This window comes from Chiloscyllium plagiosum, unplaced genomic scaffold, assembly GCF_037043375.1.
Source record: "Chiloscyllium plagiosum isolate Xiang-an unplaced genomic scaffold, Cpla_swu_hap1 HiC_scaffold_8, whole genome shotgun sequence".
NCBI classification, from domain to species: Eukaryota; Metazoa; Chordata; class Chondrichthyes; order Orectolobiformes; family Hemiscylliidae; genus Chiloscyllium; species Chiloscyllium plagiosum.
Window position 1 is genome coordinate 88,045,339 of NW_028270146.1, and position 17,270 is coordinate 88,062,608.

Genomic DNA, 17,270 nt, shown 5'->3' on the forward strand with positions numbered 1-17,270 from the left:
AAATGGAATGGATTTATTTTGAGGTTTGAGAATTACATTAAACTCATGAGTGTAAACCTTTAGAATAAGTAATACTCTGCGCAATTTGTGCATTTTATTTCTTCTTCTTTCTACCCACTCAATTGCAGGACACTCTGACAATGTTATGGACTGAATCACACAAACTGTATCATGATTTGTTAGATAAATCTTTTATTTGATTTTAACTCCAGACACCTGGAGTTTGAAATGATACTCAAATTTTATATTTAATTCTATTTTGTAAAATGGATACATGACTAATTAAGCTTTTCAATGACTTTGCAGAGAACACATTTTGAGGAGGCAACATCCTATTCTACTATCCTAGTTCACCTCACAGTGTCAGATATCCTACCATTTCTTTCTCCTGAGCTTCCCCTCCATATTTGACTCAACCAATGCATGTCATAGCAGTGGTTTGACATTTGAACCGCTCTCTGAATGAATAAGAAATAGAAACCGAAAATATGTTGACCTGAAATTTTAACTTTGTTTCTCTCTCACTAAATGGCTGTTGGATCTGCTGGTCTTTTCTAGCAATGTCACCATTTGCAGATTGCTCGCAGCAGCAAATATTTTATCCCTTCCCTCGATAAATAGGTTGCTCATGCATTTGGTCATTTGATTTGTTCGTGAAAATCTATTATGTTTGGTCCTAGTTCTGAACTGTCCAAAGTGAAAACAATTTTCTGTATATCTACCAGAGATGATATCTAACCTTCTCCACAACCACGTCCCTTTCGTTGATGCCAATATCATACAGTGAGGAAGGATTGTGATAACTATTATTATTTTTATTATTACCACACCATTTTCATCCTATGCATCTCGTGGAGTAGGTGTAATACACCAATAGCTGCATTAAAACAACTTAGGCAGCATAAGATCTATAGCTGGGCAGCTGCACAAAGGCTACTGCCTGTGGAAAAAGATAGAGAGAAGGAGGGAGGGTATGAAATGAAATAGTGTGGGTAAGGGCTGAAATTTAGGAAGATGTGGTTAATCAAACAGGAGAGATAAATCTATAAAGAAAAGTATTAATGTGTGAAATTATAAGGAGATGATAACAGAAGAGGTAGAAAGTACAAATCTACAAGCAAATCAACTGATTACAAAAATAACAAAATGAACTAAACTGAAGGGTCTCTAACTGAATGCATGCAGCACTCAAAATAAAACACAGATGACCTGTTTGCGCAAATAAACTTACATAAACAAGTAAGTATGATCCGATAGCCAGACTGCAGGATGACATATACTGGGACCTGAATATTGGACAGCACATGAGATTTAGAAAGAACATGAAGCTAGGAATAGGTAGACCAGGTGGTTCTGATAATTTATTGTGCTGATACCATCATCATGAGAGATGGTTTATGTTCAGGAAACCAGGATTGGAAGCGTTTTGAGCAGAGATAAGAAATGATAGAAGTCAATTGCTGGAATGGTGTACAGGCTCTTTAACAGTCACTGCATGGTGGGATGGTGTATAAAGGAAAACATAATGGGAACATGTCAGAAAGGTACAGCGGTACTCACAGTCATAGGAGATTTTAATCTACATATTAATCATAACAAAAAGGAAAATGAGAAGTATGAGGAAAAAGGCACTGAGACATCCAAAAATAGCTTTTTTTGAAAGTGCATGTTCATTCAGGGGACATGAGCTTCTCTCACTAGATCAGTATTTGTTTCCCCTCCCTAGCTGCCCTTGGGAAGGTGTGGTGAGCTACCTTCTTGAACTGTTCTTCTTGAATTCCAAGATTTTGACCCAGTGACCTAAGGAACATTGACATATTTTAAAATCAGGGAGAAAGTGAGGACTGCAGATGTTGGAGATCAGAGTTGAAAAGTGTGGCACTGGAAAGCACAACAGGTCAAGCAGCATCCGAGAAGCAGGAGAGTCAACATTTCGGGCACATTCCTGATGAAGGACTTGTGTCCGAAACATCAATTCTCCTGCTCCTTGGATGCTGCCTGACCTGCTGTGCTTTTCCAGTGCCACATTTCAAAGTCAGGATAATGACTGGCTTGGAGGGGAACTTGCATGTGGTTTTGTCCTATGTACCTGCTGCCCTTATCTTTCTACACTGTAGTGCTGAGGTTTGGAAACTGCTGTCTAAGGATCCATGGGGAATTTCTGCAGTGGATTATATACTACTACTGCAAATTAGTGTAGGTGGTGGAGTGCTTTTTTTGTGAAAGTAGTGCCTATTCAAGAAGACTGCTTTGTGCTGGACGGTGTCAAACGTTTTGAGTGCTGTTGGAGGTACACTCATCCAGGCAAGTAGGGAGTATTCCATCACATGCTCGACTTATGCCTTGTAAATGGCAGACAAGCTTTGGGAAGTCAAGTGAGTTTCTCGCTGCAGGATTTCTAGCCCCTTGTGGCCACAGTAATTACATGGCTTTTCCAGTTTAATTTCTGGTCAACGGTAACCCCCAGAATGTTGATAGTGGTTGAATCAGTGATGGTAATGCTGTTGAATATCACGGGGTGATGATAGTAAACGTTTCTTCAGACATATAACAGACAACATTGGTCTTATAGAGAATAAGTCTGGAGAAATTAATCATGGAAAATTGAATTGACCAGCTATTTTGCATTTATGCTCACTATAGATGACACAAATAACAAACCAGTAACAACTTAGTGACAAATCAAGAAATGGAACAAAGGGAGGGACTCAAGAAAATTCTAATACCAAGGAAATGGCACTGACCTCTGGGCTGCCAAATCCTCAGGTCCTGACAGACTTCATCTTAGAGTCTGAAAAGTGAGGCTATTGAGATAACTGTTGCGTTGGTTTTAATTTTCCAAAGTTCCCTAGATTTGGGGAATGCTCCACCAGATTTGAGAATAGCTCCATTATTCAAAAAGGGTAGGAGACAGAAATAGGAAACCACAGGCCACTTACCTTAACATCTGAAGGTGTTAGTAACTATTATTAAAAGCATTATAGCACTGCATTTACAACATTTCAAGATAATCAGGCAGAGTCAGTATGGACTGTGAAAAGGAGATCGTGATTAACTAACGTATTTATTTGAAGAATTAACACAAATAAAGGGGAAACCAGTGGAGTTAGGTTTTCTAAAGACATTCACTAAGATACTGTATCAAGCGTTATTGCAGAGACATAAATGCTCATGGTTTAATGGGTAACATATTGCCGTGGATAGACGACTGGATAATCAATAGAGAACAAAATAGGTACAAGGGGTCATTTTCTGTTTGGCAATTTGTAACAAGTGGTATACTACAGGAAATCAGTGCTGGGCCTTAATTTTTACAATTTATATAAATGACTCGGATGAAGGGACCAGAAGTACAGTTGAAAGATTTGCCGACACTAGAAAGGTAGGTAGCGAAGTAAATTGTAAAAAGGGAATGAATTGGCTACGAAGGGATGTTGATAGGCTAAGTGTATAGGCAAGGATCTGGCAAATAGGTTATAATGTGGGAAAACAATAATACATCTTAACTTTGGCAGGAAGAATAAAAAAGAAGCAACATTATGTAAATGGTGAGAGATCACAGAGCTCAGAGATGCAGAACGATCTAGCTATTTTAGCGCATGAATTGCAAAAGGTAAGAATGTAGTTAGAGCAAATAATTATGAAAGTTAATTGAATGTTATTATTTATTGCAAAGGTAATTGAATACATAAGTAGGAAGAGTATGCTTTAGTTACACTGCAGTTGTTGAAATTGCTTCTGGAGTACTGCGTGTAAAATCGACTTTCTCAAAACTACTAACGTGCCTTTAATTGCCAGAGCCCTAATCTCTGAAATTCCTTCCCATCGCTCTGTCTCTCAAGATGCTCCTCAAAATTTACCTTTTTGATGAAATTGTTGTGCATGTGCTCTAACATCTCCGCCTACGGGTTGGTTTCGAATTTTACTTGATAACATTGCTTCAAAGAGTTTTGGAACATTGTACTATGTTATTGTTGCAAACTGAGGGGCTGTCACACTTGTTAAGAAACTCACGTGAGAGATTCAGGGTTTCAATGTTGGAGCTTATCACTGATCCACTGTCCCTCTGATTGCAATGCAATGCTGGAGGTCACGGGAGTTATTCCAATAATAATACTCAGCAGTCAAAAAGCTGCAAGTTTCCCTCAGAATGTAACTAAAAAAAGGTTTGTTAGAAATTACAGTAAGCCCACTGACTGTAACATGAACAAGCATAGAGTTGATGTTGTATAATGCTTTACTCTTACCTATCTTCCCCACCAGTAAGATCCTTTTGATGTAAAGAACTGGGGCCCCACGTCCAGCCCTTCTTTTTCTGTCCTTTCTTTTCTTCCTCATCACACTCTTCTCGCTGAAACACTGAACTGCGACTCCAGGTCTTATTGCTTTCACCTGGTGTTACTATGAAGAGGTTAAAAAGATGGCCGTTTATCCCAGTAGTTTCATATCAGTCACTGGTGAAATAATTTCATGTTATTCAACATGTAAGACTTTTATACAAAAACGTATGAATTGTCCAGCAATGGTACACATTTAGAACATCACGCTAAAGGACCAGATACAGCTCAGATGTTGTTGACCAAACATCGGAACTGACAATGATTTCCTTCCCAACCTTTCCCCCCAGAAAAATGCACATTTCAAAGGTCTTCTGGTACCCACCATCACATTGTTATTCAATGGATGCAAATCTAGAGACTGCAATTTGACCACAAGAACTTCACAGCTTATCCTGATCCCAACGCAAAGTTGCCAAACATGCATTTTCAGCAGAGGCTATTGGGGTACTAGTCATGAGTGATAATCCTCAAACTGCTTTTTTTCCAACTCTGACATGGGATAATTAGCTAGACATTTCCGCCTGCATTTTCAAACATTAATTCAACAACATCAGGTAGGCAATATCCAGGAGAACTCAAGTTGCAAGGTGGACTGCTAGTTTTCACAGCAGAAACAATGGAAATGCAAACCATAGACTGCAAAACACTCTATACTGTGTGGAATTTAGATCATAATATTTGAATTAAATGTTGACTTTTAACCTTCCATTTGTTCCAATTAAAGACTATTTGAAATCATTTCTGTTTTGTTATAAAAGGTGTTGTAAGATTAATTGAAACTTAATTTAATTCGAAATTTTGGTGCTTTATTAGTACAATCAGTACACTCTCCTTCAACAATGTGCCTTTGTCATGGATGTCAAAACCAATTCCACTCTAAGCCATTGCATCACTGTATCATTAACCTTGCCAATTCTGGCTGTGCTTGCAACATGAGATGCTCCCAAATTTAAACCACACAACAAATATGGAGGAATAAAGCTATTCAGCTAATCCAAGTGTAGTTAATGAAAAAAAAAATCCTTTGGTCTCTCACTTCGCTTTCTTTGCCATTTGCGTCATGACATCCAACTGCCTTTTGAATGACCCCCAAATGTTGCATCCTCTCTCAGAACCCAAAATCTATTCCATCTGTCAGATCAAATGCTGTACAAAAAAACTTTCTGATATCAATTCTGATGTCAAAGTGACCTAAAGTCGGGCTCTTTGTAGCACAAAATTATAGGCAATGCAATGCTGACAGCAATTGTAAGAAGTCATGAGATAAGTAACTCAAATTGGTCCAATTTCCAATGATAAGATTTTCCATTTTACCAATTACTAAAATCAATTTAAACTAGGCCATTGACTGTTTCTGAAACAGATTAACATCAAAGTCCAAGAGGCAGCAGTTGACTGTGTATTTTGGATAAATTGGAGGGGTTTGGGATCTGTTTGGTTTCTCCAAGTCTTAGATGTTGAAATACCAGCCGAGAGGGTGGGAGAGGAGTTGTTATCTGATAACTCTATAGCTTAGCCATTCAAAGTGTGCTCAGTGTTTCAAAGTCTAGCTGGGTAACTTTAGGATTGAGACAAAGACAGTAGAAAGCCAATTAAGTTTTCGCATTGAGCAAAAATAATTCATGAGTCCAAATGTCACAATGTTGGAAGTTAATTAACTCTTGAAAAGTGATAAAAATTAAGGATTGTCATCATAATTGAATTGATTAGCTCAGCAATCCTCCACTTTGAACAGAGGCTGAATGAGAGCCTAAGTTGGATATGTGATAAGTTACCCAAAGGGCTTCACTGAAAATTTGAAAACTACTTATGTTTGTCAAATTTGTTTAGATAAAGAGACCATTATTTTTGTGAAATCATTCCTTTGGCAGAGAGGCATGACTAATGCTCAATCCAGTTTCTTTACCAACAGTTTGCTTATTCAGGCTGAGGTTATTACAACTGGGGTTATCCAGTTACTTCTCATCATACACTCCTCCTGCATAATATATTCACCAGAGAGAACTGCACAAACCCAACAGATAACTATTGTCTAGCAACCTACGTAAATTGAATACAGTTGCTAATTTCTTTACATTACTTCTGAATAAACTCACTCGCTAGTTTTCAGCTTGAATTACACGATTGGTCATCCCTCAGAGACTAAGATGGGATCCTAGATCACTTTCAGTGCCTATTTTAACAACTGAGATGGTCCATGACTCTGCTCAATAAATGATGTCATGTTTTGGATGCAAAAATGATCAAATCAGAATGAAGCATTAGTTATGGCGCAAAAAGATGCAATGGAAAGATGCCTGAACTTTATGATTCAAGATTTAAAAGGGAGCTGGATTGATAACCTGTTGAGAAAAACAATTGAGGATGACAGAAATTAACAGGAGAAAGTGAAGTCTGCAGATGCTGGAGATCAAAGTTGAAACTTTATTGCTGGAACAGCACAGCAGGTCAGGCAGCATCCAGGGAACAGGAGATTCGACGTTTCGGGCACAGGCCGAATTCCTGAAGAAGGGCCTGTGCCCGAAACGTCGAATCTCCTGTTCCCTGGATGCTGCCTGACCTGCTGTGCTGTTCCATCAATAAAGTTTCAACAACGACAGAAATTAACAGCATTGCTTGATTTATTTCTCCCCCAAAGGGATACAGATAGCATTTCAAAAACAGAGTGGGAATAGAGGAGAGTTGCAAGATGGAATACACAGCCTGTGAATGGAGCAGAGATAGTGAATGAAATTAAATCTGAAGTTCACCTTAGAATTTGTTGTAAACCAGTGTGGCTCCTTCGAGCTACAGTCATTGTTTATGAAAAAGATCCATTTGAAATAAATTCAATAATTCTAATTAATTGCATCAAAACCAAAACTAATTTAGATAATGAAAACTATCTGGCAGCACAGCAGAAAGGAGAGTTCATTTTGTTTTTACTTCACTCAGAGAATGTTGGCAGTGCTGGCTGGGCCAGTGTCGCTGCCAAAGCCTACATACCCTTGAGAAAATGATGGTGAGTTATCTTCTTGAACTGGTTCAGTCTATTTAATGTGGGTACTCCACAATGCTCTTAGGGAAAATAGTTCCAAGATTTTGTCACAGTAACACTGAAGGAACAGTGATATGTTTGGCGATCAATTGTACAGAAGTCTGGGTAGTCTGCCCTGGAGTACTGTGTGCAGTTTTCCTGTCACAAGAAAGATACAGGAAGTGCAAAGGTTCGCCAGACTTCTTCCCAAGATGGTGGGACTGTCTTGTGAAGAGAGATTGGGAAAACTGGGCCTATATTGTCTAGTTTCTCAAAGAATGATCTAATTGAAACCCACAAAATACCTGCAGGGATGGACAGGGTAGATGCAGGTAAAATGTGCAGTGATTGTAAAAAGGTCAGCCAGGTGTGTTCCCTGATTGGGGCTGTTAACCTGGTCCAATTAGGAAACCCTGATATAAACAGGAATCTCAGAGTCTGGTCAGTCAGAGCTGGTTCTGAGGTAGCCAGACCAGTGTCAAGTACTGTGCACGTGTAAGTAAAGGGCAACTTGGTGATGGGATACCGACCTCTGTGGAGTTATTTCAGTGGTGGCGAGAGAAAAAAAAATAAGCTGCTGAAGTAACTTGCTCGCAACAGTCATTTTTGAGTTGGGGTAAATGCCACAATTTCGGGAAGCTTGACTCATTTGATCCTGCTGAAGACTGGGCCCAGTATCTGGAAAGAACATGTTTGTTTTCCAAATTGGGGCAGATGACAAGTAATAAGTAATTCTCCTGGCAGCTTGTGGACTAGCAGCTTTTTTGGTTATTAGGAACCTAATATTTCTGAGGCATCAGATATCAAAACCTTTCAAAAGTTGACCGAACTTAGGTCATTCCTTGGACTCCATTCTGGTACCCGTTCATCAGCTATTGAAAAAAGTTCATCCTTGGAAATGGTGTTGTAGCCAGGGCGTAGTCTTGAGGGGAATGAAGAAGCAGCTATCATTGTCTAAGGTGTTGGCACACTATGAACACAAGCGAGATCTGGGACTGACATGTGATGCTTCCCCATACAGTATAGGGGCAGTGTTGGCTCATAGATCGCCTAATAGAGCAAAACACCTAATAGCATATGCTTCCCAGACTTTGGCTGATGCAGAGCGCAAGTACGCCCAGATAAAGGAGGAAGGTTTGGCAAGCATCTTTGGTGTGAGAAAGTTCCACCAATACAGGTGTAAACTTGTAATAGTAATAGATTACAAACCGCTGCTAGGGCTACTCAAACATGTCTCACCTGACAAAGGACAAACACTCCTAAAGCTTGTGCTTTCAAATAAACCTGTTGTACTATAAACTGGTGTTGTGTGACTTCTGACCTTGTCCAGGCCAGTCCAATACCGGCAACTCCACATCAAAGAGGCCGTGCAATCCATTGCTTCAGATCGAAATCAGCAGTAGAATCTCATTCTGACAGCGTATAATTACAAGTTGGAACACTGACCGGGAGACCAAGTAGCAAATGCAGATGCCTTGCGCTGCCTCCCACTACCGGTGGTGCCTCCCCTGGGAGAGTCCATTTTGGTTTTTAACTTTCTGGTCACCCTTCCGGTCACTGCTGACAATATCAGACTGTGGATGCAGAAAGATCCAGTCCTGGTAAAACTAAAACAGCTGGCAGTGATGGGGGAAATGAAAGGGCTGTCACAGCCAGAACTGAATCCTTTCCAGACCTCTCAAGTCCAGATCACCATAGAGGACAGCAATTTATTATGGGTAGCAAGAGTGATCCAGGGATTTCCAAAATGAAGACGTTGCCTAGAAGCAATGCCTGGTTGGCCAGGATTGGATGCCAACATAGCTGTATTGGTGGTGCAGTGCCCAGAGTGCCAACAAGGACAAAATTTACTGCCAGCAGCTTCTCCACATTGGTGAGAATAACCAGGTAAACCCTGGACTCAGTTACATGTCTATAATGCTGGCCCTTTCATCAGCTCAATGTTCCTAGTCATTGTGGACACCCACTCAAAGTGGTTGGATGTGCGTTGAGTTCATTCATGAAACACGGGGATGATCAGAGAAAAGCTGAAAGCATCTTTTGCAACACAGAGTCTCCCGGAAGTGCTAGTCACAAGACCATGGGCATCATGAATAGCAGGGAATGAGTATTGCCTAAAGTCGAATGGCATTTGGCACATAAGAACAGCTTGATACCATCCAATGTCCAATGGTCTGGTGGAAAGAGCATGCCAAACTTTGAAGGCAGGCTCAAAGAAACAGTCTACAGCCTCTCTCCATAGCAAAGTGTCCCATTTCCTACTTGATTATAGGGCCACCCCTCATGCAACTACAGGGATAACTTCAGCAGAGATGCTAATGGGGAGAAGACTCTGCACCAGCCTGGACACAAGACTGTTAAGGAAGAGAAGCAGTTTACTTCAAGTAACAAAGTTTGATGCCAAAACCACAGGAATGGCCCTGCATATTTGGATATGTGAGGCAGTCCTGAACAAGCACATTGACCACATGAAAACTAAAAACTTGCAAACTGGAGAGGAGCAAACTGCAGCCAGCCCCTCAGAACAACTGGAAAGGCTTTCTGAACATGTGGGTTCTCCCTCTCCATCCAGCGTTGAAGAAACCTCAGAATCTGAGATGGATACGGTGGATGTCGCAGCCTCAATGCCTTTACTGCCTAAAGAGGATGAATTTCTTCTGAGTCGCTCAGGGCGTAAGAGATGGGCTACAGTCCAGTACACACCACCTGTATTGGAAGCCGAGTTGGAAGCATCTGACCCTGTGTAAAAATATACCCCAGGAGAGGCTACAAGAAAATGAACAGGCCTTCGACCCTGCACTTAGAGGGTGTGGGGTGTAGTGATTGTAACGAGGACAACTGGGTGAACCTCACAATATGGTCCAATCAGGGAGCCCCATCTGACAGATATAAACAGGAATGAGTGTCAGAGGTTCTGTTCACTCTGACAGCTGGCTGTGAGGGAGCTGGATCAGTGTCAAGGACTCTCCGTTTGTAAATAAAGGGTGACTTGGTGATCAGAAAAAAAAGGAGTGTCAGAGGCTCTGTTCACCCTGACAGCAAACACTGAGGAAGCTGGACCAGTGTCAAGCACTATGCACATTTAAGTTAAGGTTGTTTTGGTAATGGGATACCTCTGTGGAGTTATTTCAAGATGTTTCCCCTAGTTATGGAGTCTAGATTCAAGGACCTTCATTTGAAAATAATGGAACTGCAATTTAGGACTGAAAAAAGAATTTTTTTATAAATCGAGATAGAAGCAAATCTTTGGAATTCCCTATACCAAAGGACCATGGAAAAGCAATGTTTAAGTGTATTTAAAGTTGAGGTTGATACATTCTGGATTATTAATGGCCTAAAGGATTCTGAAGAATTTGACAATAAAAGGCACTGAGGGGTTTGGTCAGCACAACTGTATTAAATAGTGGAGCAAGTGGAATGCGATGAAATGCCTACGCCAGGTCAGGATGGTGAGTGGCTTGGAAGGGAATGTGAAGGTGGTGGTGTTCCCATGTATTTTTGCTGCCCTTGTCCTAGATAGTAGTGGTCATGAGGGAAGATGCTTTCTGAGGAGCCGTGGAAAACATTTGCAGTGCATCTTTTAGATTGCACACACTGCTGCTGCTGATCGTCAGTGGTGGAGGGAGTGAATATTTGTGGATGTGGTGCCACTACAGTGGTCTGTTTTGTCCTGGATGGTGTCAAGTGTCTTGAGGGTTGTTGGAGCTGCACCAATCCAGGCAAGTGGGGAATACTCTTGACTTGTGCCTTGTAGATGGTAGACTCGCTTTGGGGAATCAAGAGCGGAGTCAATCTTGCCTCTCACCTGCTCTTGTAGTCATTCTATTTATAGGGCTTCTGGCCAATAGTAATGCCCAAGACATTGACAGCAGAGGATTTGGTGATTATGATGCCATTGAATGTTAATGGACAATGGCTAGATTGTAGATCTCTTCTCACCTCACTAAGGTCAAACTCAGATGAAAGGACAGTGTTCAAATTCTTTGGGCAAAGCATTGTTTAAAATAAAAATGGAATTTAACTTTTTACAACCATCATGGATAGAGGAGGGAAAAAAATGCTAGAGAGTGAGAGAGAGAGACACACACACACACACACACAGAGATTAACCTTTGAGATAATGCAGAATTGGAGTCTGGTTTATTAAACTCCGTATCATCAACAGGTCAGTACCAGAGATGAGGCAGGTTAGATGCAGGTCCTGATTGATAAACTGAGAAAGTGCTACTGCTCAGATAAAATGTAGCTGCAGTCTCTTGTTCCATTTGTGACGGAATAGGCTATGCTTTGGGAAGTGCGCCATCTTGTGTCCTAAATGAGCAGTGGCAAATCAAGCCCTCTCATAAGTCATCAATCTACCTGCTGAGGGTTAAAATGCCTCATGTGATTCTCCGTTAACTGGTCACCCGCGAGTCATTCACTGTCATTAACAGACAGCAGCTACTTAGGAGCACGCTAAAACAGAGAGAAGGCTAGAGATTGTCAAACATAAAAGCAAAGCACAGAGGGTCATTTGAAACTGGAGAAATGTTGAAATTGTAAACATTTCACAGGATTGATGAAAATTCTAACACATTTTGGTAGTTTTGGTAACAACTAAAATATGGACTATGTCTTGAAGAGGGGAGTGAGACAGATTTGCTGGAAGCCAGGGTATCATTAATGTTAAGAGTTTCTTTGTCAATTTGATATCACCGCTTTAGTTGAAGTAAGTTATATCTAGTGGAACAGAGGACAGAAGTAGTGAGACATAAAGCACAAATTGCGCAGATGAATTCTGATGAATATCAAACTACCTTTTGGTCATTACTGCCTTCAGTATACTTACTATCAAAAATATGTACAACATTTGCCTCACTAGAAATGACACTTGATGTTCCAATTACTAAAGCCATGTGTTGCTGCAGTACTCACGCTGGATTGCTCTGAGTCTCGGGATGATGGTAGGACTTGCTGGAGGACTTGACTTGCTGCTGATCAGACTCTTCCTCTTATCCAGAGTGGGGGAGGCCTGCACGGTGATCTTATGCTGGAAATCTGTAGGATATTTGAAGGCCAAAAGAATTCAAGAAGAGTTGGAGAGAGTTGTGGTCATGGGGATGAAGTTGGGGAGGGTGGAGGAGGAAGAAACAGTGGACAAAAAGGGTGCAGAGAGCAGGAGAGGAGAGAGAGAGAGAGAGAGAGAGATGGGTACGAAGAAGAGAGACTTAAGAATGGTTACCTGCCTTTCAAACACTTGAGAACTTTTACCAGCATTCCCTGTTATTGACTGAGTAAAGCATCCAACACTGCCATTTGGTGAGAATGTTTGGGGATAGGTTCTGGAGGGGGACAACAAAAGAATGCAACCTACCAGAGGGCAGACTGATGCGGTTGCCATCCTTGAGCTTGAGCCTACTCTTCTTGAAGTTGCCTTTGCGTTTCTTCACCTTGGGCTTCTCCTGGTGGAGCTGGTGGAAGATGATGTTGAGCTCCCGTTCCAGAATGTCAATCTCCCGCTCAGCCAGCTCCTGCTCCCGGCGTCGCAACACCTCCTCGTGGTTCTTCTGCTGCAGGGCAGCGCGGGACAGCTCCTCCTCCCAGGTGCGTAATTCCTGGTTAAGATGGAATGATTGCTGGTGACAGAATTAAAGCGAAAGAAAAAAAAAACTGGTGCAACTGGCCGAGCTAAAACCCACTACTGGGGTCAGTTACTGTTCTTTGCCTCTGGGCACAGCTCAGAGTCTCAGCTGTTGATTGTTGATTAAAAAAACAATCTGGTTCATTAATGTCGATTAGGAAAGGAAATCTACAGTTCTTACTTGGTTTGGCCTATATGTGAATCTTAATTGCCCTCTGGGCAGTGCTGCCCATGTCGTACAAATGAATTAAAACAAAAATTGAGACTTAAGTAGATGGAAAGGCCAGTGGTGAGGTTGACACAAACAGTCTGCAGAGAAATACACACAAGTTAAGCTCAGTGGGCAACAACTTGGCAAATGAATTATAATCTTAGGAAATGTGAGGTTATGTATTTTGGCAGGAAGAATAGATTAGCTGAATATTACTTTAAAGGAGAAAGATTACAGAAAAGGTACAGAACACAGATTTGGGAGTTCTTGTAAATAAATCACAAAAAGCCAGCATACAATTTCATCTGGAAATAGGGAAGGCAAATGGAATGTTGGCCATTATTTCAAAGGGACTGAGTGTAAAACTAGGAAAGTGTTGCTAAAACTAGTTAGACCACAGCTGGAATACTGTGAACAGTTTTGAACCTCTTGTCGAAGGAAAGGTATGAACAAAGAACAGTACAGCACAGGAACAGGCCCTTTGGCCCTCCAAGCCTGCACCGCCAAATGTTGCCCTTCATTGACACTGGAGGCAAGCTAGAATAGGTTCACTAGGCTGACCCAAAATATGCAGGAACTGACTTATGAGGGGAGCTTGAGTAGGTCGTGCCTGTCCCCACTGGAATGAGAGGAGATCTTATTGAAACATACAGGATTCTTAGCTGACTTGACAGGGTAGACTCAGAAAGGTTGTTTCCTCCTGGGGGAGGGTCTAGGACCAGACAGCATAATCTCACCGTAAAGGGTCACCCATTTAAGATAGCGATGAGGGAGAATTTCATCTGTCAGAAAGCAGAATTTTTTACTGCAGAGGGCTGTAGAGGTTGGGTCCTTAAGTACATTCAAGGCTGGGATAGACAGATTTTTAATGAGTCAGGGAGTCAACAGTTAGGGGGAAAGGACAGGAAAGTGGAGCTAGAAGTGATCAGATCAGCCATGGTCTCATTGAATGGTGGAGCAGAATCGATGGGTTGAATGGCCTACTTCTGCTCCTATGTCTTATGGTTGGTGTAACGCATATGATATTTGTGTTCTGCAAGCTGGCTCATCAACCAATGATCATTTCACTTAATGTTAAGGCAACTCGGATTTTCAGTCCCTTAAAACGGTGGATCCTCTGATCTCAACAATCCAAGGTTGGCGAGAAACGCTATTCTGATTTGCTTTATCCTACTGTCCATTCTATTCAACCCACACAATAATGGGAGTCACAGCTGGAACTTTATAATATCGATGGTAAAATGTACCAGCAGATTGTGCCTACATTAGCTCACTTGGCTATTCGTACAGAGGCAGAAGAATCAATGTCATACAGACATTCAAAGGTTGGTAAGCAGGATATTTTGAGCATTTGGAGCATTTGTATTTCAAGTGAAGAGTACATTAATCTCCCACTCCAAGTGGCATGGTGGCTCAGTGGTAAGCACTGCTGCCTCACAGCGCCAAGGACCCTGGTTCGATTCCAGCCTCTGGCGCCTGCTTGTGTGAAGTTTGCATGTTATAAAACCAGAAGACATAAAAGCAGAACTTAGGCCATTGAGTCTACTGCGCTGTTCAATCATGGCTGATAGGTTTCTCAACCCCATTTTCTCACTTTCTCCATGTAGCCCTTGACAATCAAGAACCTATCTATCCCCATCTTAAATATACACAATGACCTGACCTTCCCAGCTTTGTGGCAGTGAATTCCATAGATTCGCCACACCCTAGCTGAAGAAATTTCTTTTACGAGGTCTTCCCATTACAGTAAGGCTGTGCCTGTATCTGCATGGATTTCCTCCAGGTGCTTCAGTTTCTTCCCACAGTCAAAGATGTCAGGTTGGATGGATTGGCCATGCTAAATTGCCCATAGTGTCTAGGTTTTTGCAGGCTAGGTGGATTAGCCTGGTAAATGCAAGGATACAGGAATAGGGTATGAGAATGGGTCTGAGGGGGCTGCTGTTTGGAGGGTCGGTGTGGATTTGATGGGCCGAATGACTTGCTTCCACACTGCAAGGATGCTATGATTCTTCTTCCCTTTTGTCATGCTTTGTGGCATAAGAACTGGAAAAAGCATATGCTTACATCTGTTCCCACAGGTAGGTTTTACATATTGCAGGTTGCCAAAGTTGTAACTTGCGGGGATCTATTGCCATTCAAGCATTGCTGACCGGAGTATTCTCCTGAATTTACCACCTGCCATGGGTGTATCAGACAAAATTTACGGGTCAATTTGTTCAGCTACATTCAGAATACAGCAACTTTTGAACTTGCAATCTTTGGCCTGGAGATTGGGACCCTACTGATGTGCTAGATGACTTTCAAATAAGCCTCACGAAGACTCAGTTGGAAAGTGATGATCTGTTCTCGAACTAGGAAACCTACAGAGCACAACAGAGAGCGATGCACTATATTGCTATTGCTTCACCCAGTGGTGCTGAATTACACAAAGGGACATTACACCCGGTTCAGCCTCATTGGTTAAGCTTGCATTTCTAAATCGTTTTGGTTGGTTGAAGTATAGTGCACAGAGACGACAAAGAGAAAGCCCAACTCCAAGAAAGCAAGAGGATTAGGGAAAGAGTCGGGGAAGGGGAAAGAAATTAAAGCAGAAAAGTTTAAATATCCTACCTTCTCCTTTTCCCGGAGTTGTTCGAACATTTCCTGGATCTCCTGTTTCCACTCTTCTTGCAAGGAGTGAAATGAATCCTGCGGCATTTCAAAAAAGCCTGACTCCTCGATGGCGGTGAGTTGGTCCAGAATGCAGCTGAATGAGGGGCGGGAGTGCGGATCTGTGTTCCAGCAATCTGAAGCAAAGGTACCAAAATTTATATTGTTATGTGTTTCCTTCTACTGGTCTCCTTGCCAAGGAAGAGGTTACAATATGAGGCCAACATTTTTATAGTTTAGCATTTAGATGTTTGGCAAAGCATCAGCAATGTTATGGTGCACCATTTTCAAACCTGAAACACTGGGCATTGGTACGTCACCAACTCATACCTCATGCAAATATTTAAAAGAATATCTATTTGTTCTCCTCAATCGCACCCTTAATTTTGAACTGGTAGGTAAGGAAGGCAAGAAAGGGAATTAGGATCTATGATAGAATGGAATATATCATCAGGACAGCTTTCTAAACTAGTCTTTAAACAGCAGGGAAAGTGAAGCTCAAAATTGGAGAAAACGTGTTAAATCAAATGGCAGTTCTTTGACAAAGAGATAACATGTCGGAAATGTGAATTCAATTTAATCCTGTGGTTAATCTTCACACTTGTACTGATGTATTTCTGACTCAGTGAAGGTGGACACCTTACCTTCCATGAGTTTGCTGAATAGTTCCGGGCAGGTTGAAGGAATAGGAAGGGACAATTTGTTCATAGCCACCCCATAGGCCACAGCCAGTCCATCAATCCCCCTGAATGGAACTTCCCCAGTCAGTAGTTCCCACAGCAACACACCGTAGCTGAGGGATAAGCAGAAGGCTCTCAGTTAATTTTTAAAAAGTCTTAATTGCATAAAACCTCGTAGCATTTAATATAAAAGATCTCGTATTCAGGGCTGGATTCTACACTGACTATACTATTCTGAATGTGACCACTTGTGGGGGGAAATCTCCCATTATACAGTCTAAGTTCAACAACGTGTGGAATTGAGACACACTTGGGCTGGGGGAAGGTCTCTCTTTCTCACATGATTACATGACTCAGCTTATCATACACGCAACACGAGAGAAACATAGTGTCATAGAGATGTACAGCACAGAAACAGACCCTTCAGTCCAACTCAACCATGCCAACCAGATATCCAAACTTAATCTAGTCACATTTGCCAGCACTTGGCCCATATTCCTCTAAACCCTTTCTATTCATATACCCATCTAGATGCCTTTTAAATGCTGTAACTGTACCAGCCTCCGCCACTTCCTCTGGCAGCACATTCTATACACACAACCCTCTGAATGAAAAATGGCAAATTCTGGGCTGAGGTCAGCAGGAAATCAATGCCCTGCAGTTGCAATGAAATGGGTTAAAGGCTCAATAATTAAAAGGGTCAGGCATTTACTCACTGCAAGCTAGAAGCTAACACTCGGGCTCCTGGACGTGG

At 41.6% G+C, this 17,270-nt stretch overlaps 1 protein-coding gene across 2 annotated transcripts in view; it reads right to left on the reverse strand.

Annotated features, from left to right (window-relative positions):
- The window catches only part of map3k9 (mitogen-activated protein kinase kinase kinase 9), a 143,425-nt gene that overhangs the window by 15,370 nt on the left and 110,785 nt on the right, over window positions 1–17,270 (reverse strand). The window contains exons 4-8 of one of the 2 annotated variants that reach the window (XM_043698138.2): window positions 16,481–16,629; window positions 15,798–15,973; window positions 12,710–12,950; window positions 12,271–12,393; window positions 4,248–4,401 (exon numbers count right to left, since the gene is read on the reverse strand). In XM_043698138.2, the coding sequence (XP_043554073.2) occupies window positions 4,248–4,401; window positions 12,271–12,393; window positions 12,710–12,950; window positions 15,798–15,973; window positions 16,481–16,629 (843 nt within the window). Of the gene's footprint in view, window positions 1–4,247; window positions 4,402–12,270; window positions 12,394–12,709; window positions 12,972–15,797; window positions 15,974–16,480; window positions 16,630–17,270 lie in introns of both variants that reach the window. The other variant, XM_043698137.2, reaches the window with a different exon arrangement.